Source organism: Vombatus ursinus, unplaced genomic scaffold (genome assembly GCF_900497805.2).
Source record: "Vombatus ursinus unplaced genomic scaffold, bare-nosed wombat genome assembly UNPS02014813.1, whole genome shotgun sequence".
Taxonomy (NCBI): domain Eukaryota; kingdom Metazoa; phylum Chordata; class Mammalia; order Diprotodontia; family Vombatidae; genus Vombatus; species Vombatus ursinus.
Window position 1 is genome coordinate 4,336,136 of NW_020954591.1, and position 20,849 is coordinate 4,356,984.

The 20,849-nt window shown below is 33.7% G+C and overlaps 1 protein-coding gene across 5 annotated transcripts in view; it reads right to left on the reverse strand.

The window, feature by feature from the left end:
• NBEA (neurobeachin) overlaps positions 1 to 20,849 on the reverse strand; it is a 769,899-nt gene that overhangs the window by 540,872 nt on the left and 208,178 nt on the right. For all 5 annotated transcript variants that reach the window (XM_027877685.1, XM_027877686.1, XM_027877684.1 and 2 more), the window contains exons 18-24: positions 20,374 to 20,482; positions 12,707 to 12,788; positions 12,348 to 12,471; positions 11,222 to 11,414; positions 7,399 to 8,409; positions 4,014 to 4,231; positions 1,998 to 2,151 (exon numbers count right to left, since the gene is read on the reverse strand). In XM_027877685.1, the coding sequence (XP_027733486.1) occupies positions 1,998 to 2,151; positions 4,014 to 4,231; positions 7,399 to 8,409; positions 11,222 to 11,414; positions 12,348 to 12,471; positions 12,707 to 12,788; positions 20,374 to 20,482 (1,891 nt within the window). The remainder of the gene's footprint in view (positions 1 to 1,997; positions 2,152 to 4,013; positions 4,232 to 7,398; positions 8,410 to 11,221; positions 11,415 to 12,347; positions 12,472 to 12,706; positions 12,789 to 20,373; positions 20,483 to 20,849) is intronic.

Genomic DNA, 20,849 nt, shown 5'->3' on the forward strand with positions numbered 1-20,849 from the left:
CAGAAATGTGGAACACAGAATATACTGTAAGATACAGCCATTGCCCCAGTTGGCTTTGCTTAAATGTTTTACTTTCTTATAAAGGGGAAAGATAGGAAGGGAACAAACCATTACTAAGCACCTACTAGGTACCAGGCATGGTGGTAAGCAATTTATAAATATGATCTCCTTTAACTTCACAACAATCCTGTGAGGTAGGTTATTATCCCTATTTTACAGTTAAGAAACTAAAACAGACAAAAGATAAGTGACGTGCTCAGGGTCACATAACTAATATGTGTCTGAGGCAGGATTTGAACTCATGTCTTCCTAACTCTAGGGTTTAAGGTGGTGGGAACAAGTCAGGGGAAATGACTGTGGTGTAAAACAAAATGCAACAATAAAACTTCCCCTCAAAGCACTAAAATGCTATATAAATGTCATGTGTCCCTCCTCCCCACTTCCAGCCAGATTAGATCTGATTAGCATAATATTATAAGGAATTGCCTCTACCAATGAAAACCGTGTCTGTCCTGAAACTTCTAGTTTGAAAATTGCTTGGGAGGGCTGAGATCTTATGTGACTTGCCCAGAATCACAACTTGTACGTGGTCAAAGTCTTCTGGAGTCCAAGGCCCATTTTCTATCCATTATGTCATTCTATCTCAATTATTATTAATAATTATGATAGTAAAAACCATTTGACATGGGGAATAGCCATGAAATGGTTTCCTACAAAAACAATAGGAGACACATGGGAACAGTAAAAGCACGACGACCACCACAACAACAAAGGCCTTTTGGCAGGGATGTGTCCAAAGGGTTTCTGATATACCAAAAAGAACATGCAAGTAGAAACAATCCTAGCCTTCCTCATCCAGGTTGGCAGAATCTGTAACTTAATTCTGAAATAAGTAGGTATGTATTAATTGTAAAATAAAGATAGTTGATATACTTTTTGTACACATAAAATTACAAATTACATATGCCTTTTAAATTCATATTTTACTAACAGCACATAATTACATACAGTGTGGAGAAAAAAGAAGTGTACACAACACTAAAATGTATGTAAAAAATGTAAGTAAAGCTCCATTGAACCTTGGTATTAGAAGTAATTCAACTAGGATTTTTCAAGTGTGTGAAGCTCTTCTAGTCAATGAAATAACTTTACATTATTTTGAATATCAGACTGGAGCCGCTTGGATATTCAGAAAATATGAGAGAGCATGAGAGAATTCATTTACCAAGAAACTGAATCAAAAGATAGTTTTACCAACAGTTCTTTCATACAAAATCAGCTTGATTCTATTTGTAAAATGATTTATTAGCAACTCTGAACATATGTAACATTATGGAAAAAATGAGAAGTCTCTAATCATAGTTCTTCCCTATTATTATATTTATATCATTGCAAGCAGTTACTAGAAGTAATTCAACTAGGATTTAAGTGTGTGAAGGTCTTTCAGTCAATGAGATAACTTTACATTATTTAAATATCAGACTTTGGAGATGCTTGAAAATTCAGAAAATATGAGAGAGTATTAAAGAATTCATTTACCAAGAGACTGGACCAAAAGTTAGCTTTGCCAATAGTTCTTTCATATGAAAATAGCTTGGTTACATTTGTAAAATGATTTACTACTATCTTTGAACATGTGTAACACTATAGAAAAATTATGAGAAGTCTCTAAACATAATTCTTCCTGTTATTGTATTTATGAATATCATTTCAAGCAGTTCTCCATTAGAACTTGCATTTGTAACTTAAATTATGATGACTTTTCAAAAATTTCTATTTTCTGTCATGTACAGAACACAATTAATGAAACAATGAGCTTGGATTTCAAACAACAAAATTTAAAAATTAAAGTATTTACTTAATTTATTAAGCTAACAAAATTTATAAGACAAAAGCATACATAGAAAGCTCATTCATTTGTAGCAGAGACCACTACAGAAAAGCTCATAGTGGTATAATTTTAGACTACGGCCACTAGATGGAAGTATTGTACTTACGGTTGGAGATGTAGCAGCCGAGAGCAAAGGTAAAATTCCTCCACAAGCAATGATGATGTTGTCTACCATCTGAGAAATGAGGTGAATTGTGTTGTGTACAAAAATAATATTTTCATTGCTATTGACAAAATCCATTACAGACTTTGTGGAATGGCTACAAAAAAACGGGAAAAAACTCATGAATGAACACAAACTTATTTAGGGAAAAACACATGTTTTATACTTTTACACTACTTTATAACTAAAGCTTACTACTTAATTGGAAATATATACTGTATCTAAAATTAAATTACAATATTGCTTTATTATAAGCCAAAAATATATATAAATTATGAGCATCAAAAGAAATCTAAATTATCTGCCCCTTTATTAAAAAGGAACACCTGAACAAAAATATAATCTATGGCTTAAGTTTAAAAGTACACAAGTGCAACAACTATAGATATTTTTCCTATGGACTATAGATACCAGACAAGTAGCTAATTTCATCAATTTGTTTTTAAAAAGTCAAGGTAATTGGGGTTACATAGACAAAACAAATGTTTGATTAAGAACAGAATTTTCCACCTTTCAGTCAGTTTTATTCATGGCATGCAGACAGCACAGATAATTAATAATATGCAGCTAAATTAATAGATTTTGATCCCCATGTGAGTCAGTTTCAAAAACCACTGATTAGGTCTCATAGCACAATGTTTTATACATAGTAGGCACTGAAATGACAAAGACTACTTACTGTTTCTATTATAAAATACAAACTCTTTTTGGCATCTAAAGCCTTAGGCCTAGTGTCACATGCCTCCTAACATCAGACAAACTACACTTGGTATTTCTTACATAATTCCATCTCCACTCTTTAAATGTGTCTACTGGCTGTCCTTCAACCCTAGAAACAACTCTCTCCACACATCTAACTCTGTAAATCATTTGTTTTCTTCAAGAATAAGATCAAGTACCACCTTGTACATAAAGCATTTGCTCCTAGTGCCCTTCCTTGCAAAGTTATCTTATATTGATTTTATACATATTTTATATAAACTTGTTTTTGTCTTCCCCAATAGAATGTGAGGTCCTTGATGGCATAGAATATTTCGTGTTATTTTTATATTCCACATGCTTGACACACAATAAGCACATAAAAATACTTAATGATTGATTAATGATTAGAGAAGAAAATGAGAAAATTAAGTCACTGTTTGATAAAAAAAAAAAGGCCAGTGATTTCCATACAATGATACATATATCAATACTTGACTATATCCCAAGATCCTGAAAAAGTCAATGTACCACCCCTAGACACTTAATGCTCAAACAGAATAGCCAAAGGATAAACAAAACATGGTCTGAACTCAACTGAATAAAATATGAGTACTGGTAACTTTAAAAGATGAGCTTATTTTAAGAAAAAAAAAACTGCTTGGCACATTTTTATTTTTTAGAAAGTATACAATAATAAAAATATGTAGAGCATCACAGCCATAAAAATAAGTGCAAAAGCTAATTCAAAATTGTTATGTCAACATGTTTATCATGAGAAATTGATACTAGAAAACAAAGACTGTGTTAACTTATTTCGAGTTAGTTTTCTTATGAAGAAATTATATCTAAATTGATATATGTTATTTTGATAAGAAGAGCTCTAAAATATTAGCTATGGGCTTATCTTTTAATTCATCTAAACATTTTCACATGATTTAATTACAACAGTAATTTAAGTTAACACATAAATTCTCCTGAGCTGTCTAAAAGATGCATTTCTTTCTTCATTCTCCTTAGTATACAAAAAAGAAAAAACAAGACCTGTCTGAAGATCTAAGATTCTGATCTAATCCCTTGGTCTATAACTATGGAATAAATAGTTATGTGCATAATATATATCATTTTAATAATACTTCATAAATTTTGAATATGGGGTTCAATCAATCCTACCCATATATGCTATCAATTTATACTTTTAATAAAATAGTTTGTTTTAAAATGAATATTGTTTTATTTATTCCAAAGAAATATTTCTACCTCCTCCAAACATGTACATCTGTTTCTAAAGCAAATAGCAAGTCCGTGAGAAGCCTCTGGTGCATTGGAGACCATTTAAACTCAGGAATCCGAAACATCGTTGTGCGTGGACCTGGACTAAACTGACGTCGCTGTTCCTCAGTCATTGGCATTCCTCGAAATCCTAAATCAACTCTGAGATCTCTGTCTTGTTGAGTGATAGACCGTCCCTGAACCGCCTAAACAAAAGATATCTTTTTAAGTGCACATAATATCTGACTTCAAAAATGTTAAGAACAAATTAGCCATAACTTCAAGTATAGATGTGTAACAAGGTGAGTAAAATAAATCCTTTGTATATAATTTCTGTAGGAATCCCTGTATAATCATCTTTGAAAGTTAAGCAGAGAGCTCTCACTTTATTTTGCAGATTTAAAAAAAAAAGTGAGACAGGGAATCTAAAGATTATGGATACTTTTTCAAAGTCTAAACTAGAACTGAGTATTCCTAGACTTTATTCACAGCAATCGGTATAGTAGATAATGTGGATTCCCTATAAAATATGCTGCATATAAAAAAAAATCTTCCATACTTCAACAAAATCTAATTTTATCTATTCCCCCTTGCTCCCTTGCCAACAGTTCTCCCACAAGTAATATAGATCGCAACTCAATAAGTGAATAGATAATTTTCATGAGCTCTTATGGCCAAAAAAAAAAAAAGAATTATTTGTCTGATGAACAACCTTCAAATGATAAGATACTTCACACTAAATTAGGTTAGACCTCTGAATATAGCGAATTGTGAAAGTACTATACTCTAAAACCTTTTGGTTTCAGCAGGAATTAGCCAAAGAGCTTGTTCAGTGGTAGCATAACCTTCCAAAACCCAGAACTATATGCATACTTCAATGAATTCTTGGAGTAAGAACTTAGAAGTTAAATAAAACAGTCAAGGAAACTGTACATATTATTAACAAATTACCATTTATAACAATGAGGTTAAAGAAACATTATTAATCAGGAAAAGCAAGACAATAGATTGCATCATTGCTTTTCGTGTAAGAAATGTAAATAATGAAATAGGCTGGGCTATCTCAAAACACATTTTATTCTCTATATTGAATGCATTTCTCATAAATACAGTACAAAAAATTCTGTAATGTAAGTACTCTAAAATTGTCATGAACAGTGATCAATACATTCTGCCTCATTTAAATCTTTTCTTAATCAAAGAACATCCCCAAAATAAAACTATGACTGTCACACAAATACTTAATAGTTTTTAATAGGAATAGACATGCCTTTTCCATAAAGAGTATCTCTCTTTATGGAGTTATAATCAAAGTAAAGGAGACTCCAATAAAGAGGTAAATAAAGCAAGGCTTACTTGTTTCATAGAATCTCAGGATCACAGAATTTCAAAGTGAAAAGGAACTTTAGAAGTCATCTAGTCCAACCAATACCTCAAAATAACCCCTACTTGTTACATGTCACAGGACCTCTGCCTGAAGACCTTAAATGAAGGAGAACCCCCTATTCATCCCTCCAAAGACATTCCATTTCACTTTTGGACAAATCTATTAAGAAATTGGAGAAATCTAATTGTTGGCAGGTAAGTGGCACACTGTATAAAAGGGTAGGGTCTGTAGTCAGAAAGACTCATCTTCCTGAGTTTGAATGTTCCTTCAGATATTTATTACCTAGCTCTGTGACCCTAGACAAATTACATAACCTTGTCTGCCTCAATGTCCTCAACTGTAAAATGAGTTGAAAAGGAAATGGCAGTGGGGGCAGCTAGGTGGTACAGTGGATAGAGCACAGGTCCTGGAATCAGGAGGACCTGAGTTCAAATCCAGCCTCAGACACATAACACTTACTAGCTGTGTGACCCTGGGCAAGTCACTTAACCTCACTGCCTAGCCAAAAAAAAAAAAAAAAAAGCAAAGGAAATGAAATGGGAGAACACTCCGGTATCTTAGCCAAGAAAACTCCAAATGAGGTCATGAAGAGTAAGATATGACTGGAAAAACAGCAATTGTTAGAAAATTCTTCCTAACATTCAATTTAAATTGGTCTTTTTACAATTTCTATGCATTTACTGTTTTAGTTCTGCCCTTGGGCGCCAAATAGAACTATTCTCATTCCTCATATATGATACCTCTTTACATATATTTATATAGATAACTATCATGTCCCCCTCCCCAGTTCTCCTCTCCATTCTAGGCATCCCCAGTTTCTTTCACTTATCTTCATGTGATAGGAACTCAAGGCTCTTTCACGATCCCAGTGGTCCTCTGTACAGTCTCCTGTTTATCAATGTACTTAAACTTCAGCACCCAGAACTGAATACTATATTCCAGATGTAGTTAGCTCATGTGAGTGTACAGAGGGACAATTATCTCCTTATTGCCCTCTTAATACAGGCCAAGATTACATTAGATTTTTGACCGCCACATTATATTGCTAATTCACAATGAGTGTGCAGTACATTAAAACAATCAAATTTTTTTTCAGTCAAACTAATATATAACCATACCTCCCCTAACTTTTATTTTTTGCAGAAGTGATTTCTTTGAATCCAAGTATGAAAACTTTAATTATAATACATCAATTTCTGTCTCAAAGACATTAAAAGAACAGTGGAAATAAGAAGATATAAAAAAAAATCAACTGAAGACAACACATAGTTGCTATTCCTATAACCTTTGCACATAAAACCTATTTAGCTTACACAAAGATTTTATTAACTATTGAAATGAAATGCTACAAGCACAGGGACAGGATCTAACCTAAGTTGTGTCCTTTGTAGTCTGTTCTGTGCTCAATTTGGAGTCAGTTTGACAAGTCAAAGCTCCATTCTGCTGTTTACTACCTCTACGTCCTTAAGGCAAGTCACTTTCTGGGCCTTGGTTCCCTTATCTACAGAATGAGGAGGTTGGATTAGATGGCCTTTACGTCCTTTCCAGCTCTAAATCTATGATCCTATGAGTTGACCATATCTGTCTGCACACAAATTCTTCTGAAATACTGAATAAATGAATGAAATGAATGACTTAAAGATTGAAGTCACTTTTTCCTTTGTTTTATTTACCTTAATAATTGGACAATCCAGCAGTGATGTTTCTGCATATAATTTTTTTTTCCTGTGGTAGAAAAGTAAGTAAGCATTGCTTACTGCTAGGTAAATCTTAGTAAGTAAAATGAGTATGGTGTTAATAATGGAACTTTGGCCAAGAAATACATCTAGTCAATACTGAGCAACACTTTATTCTACACAGATATGACCACTAAATCATAAGGAAAAATTAAAATAATGATAATTTGATATCACCATAAAGAAATTATAAACAATATCTCAGGTACATTTTTCATTTAATTTTTATAACTCATGTACTATAACTTACTTGAGTTGTAGTAGTGGTCTGGATCTTCCTGATTTCCTTTCCTGCTTCTTTACCATCATCAGATCTTTCAGTATCTGAAATTATGCTTCCTGCATCAATATTAGGCACAATTTTACTACCACAAGACTCTGTTTCAAGTGTTGTAGCAGTCATCTCAGCATATCCTTTAGAGGATGAAGCTAATTCCCTTTCAGAAATGCTACTCATTCTATCTGAAGTTGTATGAATTTTGAATTCTTTTTCTTCTATTATGCTTGATGTACAAGTTAAGTCAACACTACTAGTCATATGAGCAAGCAATCCAAGATCATCACTAACACTAAGATGTACTTGAGTTTCCTGCACATTTGGAATAATATGATTACTAGAGAGTTCAGGAATTAGTTTCTCTTCTTGGCTAGGAATTTTGTCAAAAATAAATGAGGTACTATTATTGGTAGGTTCATCTTTCTCATCAGCCAATGTTATCAATGGGCCATTATCCTTTTCTTCACTCTTTTTAATGATGCCAACACCTCCATGGACATTGTTTTGAAGCTTCTCAACAGCAGCACTGTATACATTATCCAACAAAGATTCAACCTCCACAAGTGCACCATTTTCTCCAGTAACTAAAGTCTCAGGTGACAAATCCATATCATCAAGCTTTACTTCTGTTGCTTCCACTTTCTCTGCTTTTATATCCACTAAAAGATCATGTACCTCCACATGTACACCACCTCCTGGTCTATCTGAATTTCCCAGAACATCATCTGATACTTTTGTTGCCATGAGCAAGTCCCGGGCATCTGTACTGACAGGATAATCAGTTTCACTTTCTGGGCTTTGACTTTGTGAAAGATCTTCTATTTCTCTGATTTCCATTCCACCTTTTGCCCCAGTTGCCTGAGATGAGAGACCTGATATAGTGCTCACATTCCCTTTCTTTCCCTTTTTAATGTTTTCTTCCTCTTGTCTTTGATATTCTTCATACATTTTGGCTAGATATTCCTTGTGAGCTTCATAGGTGACCTTAAAAACAAGACACATAAGTGATGTTTAAAAGATATACTATACCTTGAATGTAAAAAACAGAAGCAAAATGATTGATGAGGCCAGTAAGGTAAGATTATGATAGCGAAATTATTCTCATAAAGAAAAAAAAAATTTAAGTTTTAAAATTTAGCACATTTTAATCTTCATTAAGAAAGCATGGCATAGTGGATAGAGAGGTGGCTTAAAATAAGAAAGGCTTGGGTTCAAATTCTACCTGTGACACATATTAGCTACGTGATCAGAGAGAAGTCAATTAATCCCTTGGTGCTCCCAAACAGTGCTCTAATAAGTCTCTAAGATTTCTGTAAAGGGCAGCTAGGTGATGCAGTAGATAGAGTGCCAGGTTTGAAGTCAGGAAGGTTTATCTTCCTGTGTTCAAATCTGGCTTCAGACACAAGCTGTGTGGCCTTAAGCAAGTCACTTAACCCTGCTTGACTTATCTGTAAAATGAACTGGAGAAGGAAGTGGCAAACCACTCCTATCTTCGCCAAGAAAACCCTAAATGTAGTCATGAAGAGTCGGACATGATTGAAAATGACTGAACAACAAAAACAAGAACTATATCTCTAAGACTATTATAGAAAAGCCCATTCCTCCAATAGAAAAAGGAATTTTTTACACTAAGAATTCTAGACTGATAAATCACAAGGTTGCCTCTCCTCAAATGCTCAGTAAGGAAGGTACAATGAATTTAAACTAATCAATGTACAGCAAAGCAAAGGAGAGGAGGTAGGAAGGGCCTTAGTAAAAAAACAAATGATCTAGGGTGTTAGAATCAATCATAGGACTGAAAGGGAGAAGGGACTTTATGGACCATCTAGCACAACTCATTCTACAGTTTAATAAATGATGCCTCAAGAGGTAAAATGGCTTAGGCGAAGTCAAAATGATAGTAAGTGGTAAGACACAAGAGTCAAACTCAAGTTCTCTGACTTAAATGCTTATGTTCTTTTTCACTTCCTATTCACTTAATAGCCTGCTATATATACTCCATTCTCCTCAACATCTCACATTCAATCCTCCCCCTACTCTGAGATATTAGCAAACTAAACATGGACATATACCTATGCATAATATGCAACTTATTATATGATTAAGTTTTATTAATTATATCTAAAAGGTATAATTGAGACAAAGACATGTTTATTTGAAAATCAATGCATTTATAAATTACTTAAAAGCACAAATCTCTCTATTTTGGGTTCATTGTGAAGCTGAAAGAATATGCTTAGCCTTGGTATGCTCAGGATAAAGTCATGTGACGAGACAACTTAATTTCCTTTTTGGGTCCCCTCCCCCTCACCGTGTGCTATGATGTCTAGTAATAAAAGCAAGTTATGAATATGGAGAAAATTCAAGTGCATTTCTAATAATAGCTCACATCAAATAGCAAATTGTAAAGTATTAAAAATCACTAAAGCTTACACACGTGATGATAAATTAACACTGAGAAGAAAGAATTAGAGAATTTTAATGCTCAAAACAACTTTGTAGAGAGCAACTAAAATAGCAACTCATTTTAAGGATGAAGTTTGATTTGCTCAAGTTCACATACAATTTATGGCAGAGCCAAGACTAGCTAGAATTATTCTGACTTTCAATTTTGTACTATATCCACTACACAACAAAATGAGTGACTTTATTTTTAGATTTTCAGAGTCTTAAGTTTAAAATAGCCAACTTAACCGCTAATTTCAAAAACTACCAAAATTTGCATGACCAGGGCTCTAGAGAAACTGAGAAATGATACAGTCATTTCGGGAAGTCTTATGGAAATAAAGGTTGAGAGACACAAGACAATTTATACCCTTTAATCAAATGATCTCTATGATGACTATTTGCTAAGGTTACTATTAAAAGGAGGGAAAAAAGACCAATCTTAATGAAATATTCATAGAAACTTTATCCATAAATAACAATAAAAAAAAACTTGAAACTACCAATAGATAAATGAGGAACTGTTGACCAAATTTCAACCTATGAAATGGAATTACTGTGTCATGAGAAATGACAAATGTGAATAATACAAAGAAATATGGAAAGATTTATATGAAATGATGCAAAATGAAGAAAGTTGAATCAGACCAATAAATACTAATTATTGTAACTACAAAAATCTCGTAAAATTAATAGTACATCAACAAATTTTAAAACTCACAAAGAAGAAAAGATCATGAATACAAATAACAATATTTATAAAAGCATTTTGCAAAATTTAAAAGGTTATCTAAAATGTAAGGTAATGTTATTTTTACAAATTGTAATTACTTGGAGCCTGTGGTTTTAGCTTTCTTTTTTAAATGAAAAGAAATATGGTGCAGTAGAAAAAACTCACAGTATTGTGATATGGTTTCGTGTCGAGAACATGAGTATTTGGTGTCAGAGAACATGAATTTAAAATCTTCGTCCAATCATTTATAATATGTGAACTCGGAAAAGTTATTACCTGCATTAAGCTTCAGTTTCTTCATCTGTAAAATGTGGGGATTTGGACTAATGACCTCGAAGGCCTCTTATAATTTTAAATTAGATTTTATAATACTATGCTATATAGAAATACTGGTACATAGACATGCCCACGTGAGCAAACACATAAAATGAGACAGTTAGATTATGTATGTAAGCTTTAAAAGAAAATGATTCTATTTTTAAAAAAAACAACACACACCCACATTTTCTTTTAACTAAATTGGTCATAATTTGTGCTATCCACAAGATGGCACTAAACTATTTTTAAAAGGCCTGAGATCCAATATGATTCAACATAGCTTTCAAATTAGTTTGGTACCTTTGAATGGGCTATTGAGAGTGTGTCCACCCAGACTCTCCAGCCGCCCCATTCATACTTTATTGCATGATATAAAAGGATCCGAAAAATATTGTACACCATTTCTGTAATCTTCTGTTCTTCAGAATTTTTGGGATTAATATAGCCAAGAGAAAACATCCAGTCCTGCCACACTGAACACTGAAGTAAACATCTAGGGGGAAAAAAAAAGATTATTTCTTTTAAAAATCTAAATAAAATTCCAAATTGACACATTTTGAATGCAACAAATATTCTTCTACTTTTGAAAAATAAAATTTCACCTATGTAAACCATGCCAAATATTCATCATGGTTTTAAAAAGGGGAATGAAAAGAAATTCGCAAAAGCAAAGGAAATTTATAGTAAAACTTATAGTAAACAAGGGAATGGAGACTGGGAGGGACACCAATTATTCCTCCCATCACATTAAATAAAAATCTCAACAATTATTATGTTAAAAATTTAAATATCCTATATAATCCTAGAGGAGACAAGGCTGTAAACGCAAGCAAGACAAGACAGTTTTCTGTTCTGGGATACCCTGTGCTTTCAGAAAACATATTACTCCATAAGGGAAAAAATTAAAAAGAGTGGCAAAAGAGACTGGTATTCTGAAACAATTTATTTTTGCTGTTTCGATTGAATAATTTACTAGCTTCGAACCCTATATACCAATAATATTTCTCTGTTTCAAGGTCACAAAATATACCCTGCTAACAATTTAGCTCATGCACAAACTTTGTCATCACAGAAACTGGTAAGAAGAATGCAAATCCATTACCAAACTGGAAAAACAAGTCTAAGTGCTACTGATAGCCTATTAGTATAATTTCCACATATATAAATGAGATACACATATGCTTGCATATGTGCATATATGTAGAAATGTGTGCATATACTACCTACATATGCATGTGTGTGTATGTGTAAACTGAAAAAAAGTTTTTCTCTACATAAAGCAGCAAACTTGGCACAAACTCATCATCTGATATTATATAGGTACTCTAATGATTTCAAACATCCTATTAACTTACAGCAGCAGAAAAATTAAAATTCAAAGTTGAGAGGAGAAAAAAATTAATCACAAAATATTCAAAGTATATACCTCCTGTTTTCACGGCTATTGCTGAAAAGTTTTATCATGTCAGATAAAAATAATCGGCGGACTTCCATTAGTTCTGCACTTGGTGTAGAGTTTTTTAACAAGGTTGCCACAACTTTAAGAATCACTGTAAATGAGCAAAAAAGTTATAATACAATTAAAATCATATAAAATCTACTTCTGCAATTGAATAATTATTTATTAACTACAACTTCTGTAGCGGGTGTGAGAATAAGTCAAAATGGTCATGAGATTTACAAAAATTCAAAAAAAAATTAAGATTTTAAAAATTAAAGAAAAACACTTCTGATTCAAGTAATCTAAGTTAATCAGGTTACAAAAAGATATTAAGATTTACTTACTTGGATTCTGAATTTTCACTGTAGAATCTGGCTCTGGATGTGGCTTATGTACAACCTGAGTGCACACTTGCTCTGTCAAAATCTAAAATATAAAGAATGCAGTTCATATTAACATAAAAATAATTTTTAAATGATTATATTAAAAGATGTGGGAAATATCTCCCTCAATATATACACCTCACTTATGAAAAAATAGGCACATATGAATAAATGCACCTTTTTAAATATGATAAACAGTAGTTTATCTAAAACTGAGAGTTAGTAGTATTTCTAATAGCAATACAAGATGTCATTGTGATAAGTAAAGCAAGAGGTCAAGAGCAAGCATATCCACTCTCACTATTATTATTTGGTATAGTTCTAAAAAACCTAGCTATAGCAAAAAGGCACAAAGGGGGGGCACCTAGATGGCACAGTGCACAGAGCTCTGGTCTTGGAGTTAGGAGGACCTGAGTTCAAATCTGACCTTAGACACTTGACACTTACTAGCTGTGTGACCCTGGGCAGGTCACTGAACCCCAACTGCCTCACTAAAAAGCAAAAAAAAAAAAGGCATAAAGGAAGGGAGGGAGAGAGGGAAGGAAAAATATGGGAGAGAGAAAAGAAGGAATTAAGAGAACTAGAGGCAAAGAAAATGCAAAATTAACTATCTGACAAAGATATGATGATTTAGAGAATCCCAAAGATTCAATAAAAAAATTTTATATGATCCATAACTTCAGTAAAGTAGCAGGTTATAAAATAACACCACAAAAGCATCAATCTTTCTATATATTACTAGCAAAACAATACCTGGTGGAAGTAAAAAAGGAAATCCTATTTAAAATAGGTACAAAAGGTATAAAAATATCTGTGAGTTAGCCTACCAAGGCACAACTAGAACTTGTACAACTCCAAAACATTCCTGACAGAAATAAAGACTAAAATAATAAAAGACACATTCATGGTACATGATTGGGCCAAAACAGCCTAATAGAGATGATATAATCTCAATTAATTTATAGATTTTATGTGATTAATCAAAATACTATGGTACTGAAGTACCATAGGAATAGACTGTAATTAAATTCATCTGGTTGAACAAAGTTGAAGAATTTCAAGAAAAACAACAAAAAGAGTAGGAAAAAGGGGAACCTAGTATTATAGAGCTGGAGAAGGAAATGGCAAACCACTCCAGTATCTTTGCCAAGAAGGGATCACAAAGTCAGACACAAGTAAAAATGACTTAACAACAAAATAAGAAAATTATATAAATATGTAAGAATAAGAGCTATTTCTCAATAAACTATCAAAGAACATAAACATGTTTTCAAAAAAGAACTAAAACTACAAACAACCATGAGAAAACGCTCCAAATTATATTAAGAGAAAGGAAAATTTGAAAAAACTAAAACTCTGAAGTTTTATCTCATACCCATTGAATTAGCAAAGATAATAAAAGCTGAAAATGGTAAATGTCCAAGTCTCTGTATAAAGTGGCACACTAAATATATCACTGGTAGAGTTGTGAATTGTCTGACCTTTCTAAAAACAATTTGGAATTATACTTAAAAAGTCATCACTCTATACACATCCATACACCAGATAATACTACTACGAGTAATAAAAGTACCCTGAAAGTCTTAGTACAGTTTTAAACAACTAATGCTTAAAGCTATGGTAAGACTTTTGGGACACCTTATATACCCCAAGGAGGTCAAACACAGAGATAAAGATCAATTGCAACAGCACCTTTTGTGGTAACAAAGAACCAGAAACAAACCGGATGCTAATAAATCAGGAAATGGCTGAACGAATTTTGATTATAAATATGATATATTATTACATCATAAAAATAAGGAATATGAAGAAGTCAGAATAACGGGAAATTTTTTATGAACTGACAAAGTAAAGTAAGCAAAAACTAAGGAACAATTTAAACAATGATGATAGTAATGTAAAGAAAAACACTCCAAGACAACCCAATAGATCAATTCCATGACCAGCTGTGACATCAAAGTACTAACGTTAAAGAATGCTTCCCTCTTCTTGTCAGAGAAGCAAGAAGTGATATGCTTGGATTAGGTCATTTATTGTCTTGGCACTCAAGGCCAAGATGTTATTTGTTTTACTTAACTACATTTTTCTAAAAATAGGGCAGGGTTCATTTAGCTTGGGGGAGATAAATGGGAAGTGTCAGGGAATTTTTTTTTTAAATCAATAAACCTAAAAAAAAGCAATATTACGCTTTTGGTGTGATGTAAAACACGATTTGCAAAAGTTCACCTGATCCCTTCTAATTCCCCATCAAGGAGGCCCTTGATGAACATGTAGATTACTCTCCCTATACAAAAATGTGTGTGTATGTGTGCGTGAAAATAAACACAAGGATCAACAGTTATTTATGTTTGCTTGGTCACCTTTTTTGGTAGTAAAAATATACAAAAAATTTTCCACAACTTTGTATAATGTTCTCTTTTAGATATATTGATCAAACAACCCCTCAATACACTCATAAATGTGTCACCTCCAATACGGACTTGGTTTATTCGGTTGCTTCCTTCACATGTTTTCTCTGTTTCCACTTCCATTTTTACTAGAAGCATATCCAGGACTGTGATGTTAAAAGTCCAAATGTATGGAGCTTTACTATCCTTGATGGTGAAGAATTTATTAAAACGAAAATTTATGCAGGACTTTTCCATACTTATTCTGTTTTTTTTAATCAAATCAATCAATTCATAAACAAGTATTAAATATCTAATAGGGGTGGCAATGGGACTCAAAGTACAAGAGTGAGACAACCTCTATTCTCAAGGAGCTTACTTACATTCTCCTAGATATAGCACATACTTGAGAATGTAGGTCAGGAATCAGAGTGTTTTATATAGGCAGTAGGTCAGCACACTATCAAACACATTCTGGTAGCAAAGGTAGTAATTATGATTTATAGTGCTCTCAGCAAGAGGTGAAAAGTATGAGTGTGTGTGAGTGTGTGTGTACATGCTCATGAGTGTGCACTGTGGGGAAGAGGTGAGCTAACTGTTGGGGGAGAAATACAACTCATGTGTAGAAGCAGTAAAGTAGAGAACAAGATGCCAGTTCCTTCCACTCCAGCACGGTTCCCAAAACTGAGTGGATTAATTTATGGACCTTGGTCTGGAACATCACTGGACCCAGTAGGGAAAAGTGGGCAGTGGTAGTGGAGATGGTAAGATGCCTGGCTGGCTAAGCCCTGGAGTTCTAATCTCTTTCTAATTAAATTCTTCAATTCTTTTATATTGATTTTCATTAGTTGTTATTCATGCCAACATTCATTTAATTTTTTTTCCTTTTGCAGTTATCCATCTCCAACTGCCTAATAGACATCTTTAAATGGATGTCGTGTATACCTATTAAACACAACATGTCCAAAATTGGACTCATTATCTTTACCTCCAAACCATTCCTGCTTCTTAACTTCTCTAGTACTGTTGAGAGTAGCACCATAACTTCCAACTACCCAGGCTCAAAACCTAGGTGACATCCTCAACTCTTTACTCTCTCTAAAAACAACACATTCATTCGTCAAGTCCTGTCATTTCTACCTTCCAAACATCGCTCTTAGATGTCCCCTCCACTGCCACCACATTGTCACAGATCCCATCACCTCACACATCATTTATGGTAATATTCCTCTGTTCTCCTTTGGTCCCTCTGTCACAAATCTCCCCCTACACCCAGGTGTAAAACCAATCTCTCTAAAACAAAGATGTAACCATATCACCACCTTAGGCAAAAAAAAATTTCCAGGATTCCTATTACCTCCAGAATCAAATTAAAAATTGTTTGGTCTTTAACCTGGTAACCTGGTTCCTTCCTACCTTTCCAGTCTTTTCACACCTTACTCCACTCTGTATACTCTGAGATCCATTGACACTGTCCTCCTTGCTCTTTTCTTAAAATCCTATCTCCCACCATAAGCCTTTTCACTGGCTTTCCCAAGGTCTGAAACATTTTCCTGTCTAATATCCACTTCCTAGCTTCTTTTCGCATCTTTCAAGTCTCAACTTAAGTCACATCTTCTGTATGGAGCCTTTCCCAGTCCTCCTTAACCCCAGTGTCTTCTCTCTGAGACTACTTAAGTTATCCTCTATATCTGTATCTTATTTATATATAGTTATTTGCATTTTATCGCCCCTATACACTATATGCTTCTTGAAAGGAAGAGCTGGTTGATTTGTTTTTTGGTCTTCTTATCTTTTTTTCTGTATCCCCAGTGTTTTACACAGTGCCTAGAACAGGCAGAAGTTTAATAAAGGTTAGTTTTCATCTAGCATTCACTGAATTGACTGACTACTGACTTATACTCTTGCACCATCATTCTCCATAAAGTTTAACAAATCTCTTTGTATTTTAAATCAGTATTGCCCTTAGAAATAATCTCTCTCTCTCTGACAAAGAGATTAGGTATAAACTTATTGGGAGAGTGGTGGTAGGGTGGAGGGGCGGCTCCATTGCTCTCTTTAATATGGCAACTAATTATGGTAAAAAACACATGGCTTAAAATTCCGTATGACACTACCAAAATCAATGACATTTCCTCCATTCATTTAATTTATTTTTTCTCACAATCAAAATTTTGTTTAAATAAGTCAAGTTGGCATTCTAGTTGCATGGAAAACTATTTTCTGATTTGTATTTCTTCTGGTTTGATAGTTTGGGTTTTGCTCTAAGAAGCTAGTAGTTCTATTTACACAGGAAGCTAACAAAATAATTTATTGATATTATTGATAAGCATAATCTACCTTTTAAGCTATATCAAAAGATTTTGGCACAAAGCAAGGGAAGACAAAAGGTGATCAATTAGAAGACAGTTTTGTTCCTAAACTTAGCATGGGGGCAAGATTATCCAAATTATCAATGACCCCTGATAATTTGGAAAAGGTAATTATAGTAGGAGGAGGCAAAATCAAAGTAATCAGGGGGAAAAAAAAAGGAAGAAGAAGAAGGTATGAGCAAAAGATTAAAATGTGAAGGATATCGAAACTTGTGGGGTCACAAGCCACTACAATGGTGCCTGACGGGGCAATGACAGTGAGTTCAAGTGAGAATTATGTGCTGGGTTAAAGTTGCTTTGCTACATACAAGACTCTTATATATTCAATTACAAAAGGCTCCTTAAGGAAAAAATGAATACCTTAAATAGCAGGAGGGATATTTAGTAGTGATGGCTAGGCAATGCCAATATAATAAAAATGACAATACAGCGAAAGCTAATTTATTCTTTTAATGCTATATGCCAATCAAATTATCAAAGGGACACTTCATAGAACTTGACAAAATAACAAAAAAACCTCACAATGACTAGAATGAAAATGGAAAGAAATATAAAAACAAAATTATAAAAACTAGCATAGCTCAAAAGAAAAGATATAAGAAGATAATTCTAAACCAACCCTTTGTGGAGGTGAGAGGCCCACAGGTGTTACACATTTCACATATTTTCAGATTTTTTTATGTAGTAATTAGTTATATTGATTTTTTTCCTTTTGGGGGGGTGTTAAAAATACTAATCTGGAAGGGAGAGAAGGATGCTATGGTGATATAAAAAAATCATCAATAAAAACTGATTAAAAAACCTGTTTTACTAATCCTGCTCCCGATGACAGACACCAGTGGCATCCCATCTACTTCCCTTTCCCTCTTTCCAGAGATGGTAAAATATATTAGGGATTAATCACTTTTGAAGAGGCCGCTAGGTGGCTCAGAGGATAGACTGCTGGGCCTAGAGGCCAGAAGACTGGAGTTCAAATCTGGCCTTAGAAACTTACTAGCTGTACAATGCTGGGCAAGTCAGTTAACCTCTACCTTAATCCACTGGAGAAGGAAAAAGCAAACCATTCCAGTATCATTTCAAGAAAAACCTAAAAGGGTCATGAAGAGTCAGATAACTGAACAACAATGGTTCCTACCACTCAATTCACAAAAACGCTCAGGTTTCCTTCAGCATTAAACAAAAACCTTCCCTTGAACTTGACATCCATTCAAATTATAAGGCTATCTCTTTTTTTCCCTTTATTGCCCAATGTCTAGAAATAGACTTGCTATGTCCCTTCCTCACTAATCATCCACTTCTCAATTTCTTGCAGCCAAACTTCCATCTCCAGCATTCTACTGAAAAAGCTCTTTCCACAATCATTAATGAGCTACTTACTTTTAAATCAAATGAAGAGTTTTTTCTTACTGTATTCTTTGACTTCTATGTAGCACCGGACATTATTATCCAATCCGTTCATTGTCTTCACTGGTTTCCCTGACAACTCTCTCTCTTTCAATTTTCATTCTACCTCTCTGATTAGTCTTTCTTTGTTCCTTTGCTGTCTCCTCATTTTGTTCATGTCCCTTTAAAAGGGGTATCATCCAAAGTGCAACAATTGACCTTTATTTATTTTCTCATTATACTCTCTTCCTTGATGATCAAATGCAAACTCAAAGGTTCAGTAATGCAATTGGCACCCAAATCTACATCTTCACTCCCAATCTTTCTCTAGAGTTTGAAGTCCATAATTTCAACTGTCTTTATCATATTTCCACCTGGATGTATTTCAGACTCTACATGTCCCAAACCAAACATATCTTCTTCCCAAACTGTGCCCTGTCTACTGACACGATGACAATGCCATTCTCCTAGTCACCCAGTCTCATAACTTTAGGATCACCTATTCCTACCTTTCTGTTATTCCTTATGCAATTAATCAACTGATGGTCCTGATGATTCTACATCTGCAACATCTATTGATTCTGTCTCTTTCCACTGTAACTAAGATTTTTAAGGCTCTGTCACTTAGACAGATAAAATAATCTATCTCATCCCCAAAACATCCTTCACAACACTGCATAATGTACCACTTTAAACAAGCCATTTCTCTACTCAAAAACCTTTTGCAGCTACTCACCATCTTACTGAATAAACTCCTGATTCTAACATTCAAGCCCTCCCCAAATTTGTTCCTAACTACACTTCTATATCTACCTCATATTAATCATACTAAGTCCATTTATCTATATATTCTAGACAAATGAGATTGTTTTCATCTTGCCCTTTCCTGTCTATGCAGCTTTAAATAAGCTGCTAGAAACGGGTTCTCTTTGTCTTCATCTGTCATGTCCCTTGTTTCATTCAAGGATGGTTCACATGTCATGTCTTCTATAGAAACTTCTCAAATTTCCCCTGAAAAAGATCTTCCATTCTTCAAACTTGTCACAGCACTTTGGCTTCACTTTTCCTTTGAATCATAGTTATCTCTGTATGTCTTTCTCCAATCAGACTTTAAATTTCCTTAAATTTAAGGAAAATAGAGTCTATACAGGGCTGGGGAACCAGAGACCCCGAGACCACCATCCAAACTGAATCCAAATCCCCAAAAAGGGGATTTGTTCTGTGAAGTTTGGATTCAGCCAAAGGACCACACTCAAGGACCTAGAGGGCCATATGTGGCCTCAAGGCTGCAGGTTCCCCGCTCCTGGATATATTCCCCAGCACATACATACATATTAAGCTAATGCTTAATAAGTGGTCAATTAATTTGTTATTGAATCCTACAATAACATGAAATTATACAAAACATAAACTCTAAGGCATTCATAAATTTAAGATAAAATAATAAGGATTATTCATATGCTTTTATTTATTATTTTTCTTTTACCTCATAAAGTGTGTTGTATGTAGTAACAGTCACAGTATTTGTATGCAGCATCAACCTCTCTCCAAGAAGAGTAAAAAGACTGTGGGTGTGCATAATTTCAACTTTTCTCCTACAAAAGAAACAAAATCAGAACACAATTGATTCTCTGTTCATAAAACAACGGAAGAAGAAGGCATCTACAAACAAATGTGTAACTGTCTGAAACATTCATCTTATAAAAAGTTCATGTATACAAATTAAAATTTTAATGGAAAAATGATACCATAAGTCCAAACTATTATTTAAGTATTTTAATGTTAATTAATGGCTATAATACTCCAGAATCAATTTCTAAAATAAACTTTATTGCTATATTCATTTTTATATCACCTACATTTCCAACTCTTTCTAGAGAGCCAGCACATATAATCAAATATTTTAAAAGAGCAATTTAGAAATAAGAAGTTCCATAAGAATAATCAGCATATAAAAAAATC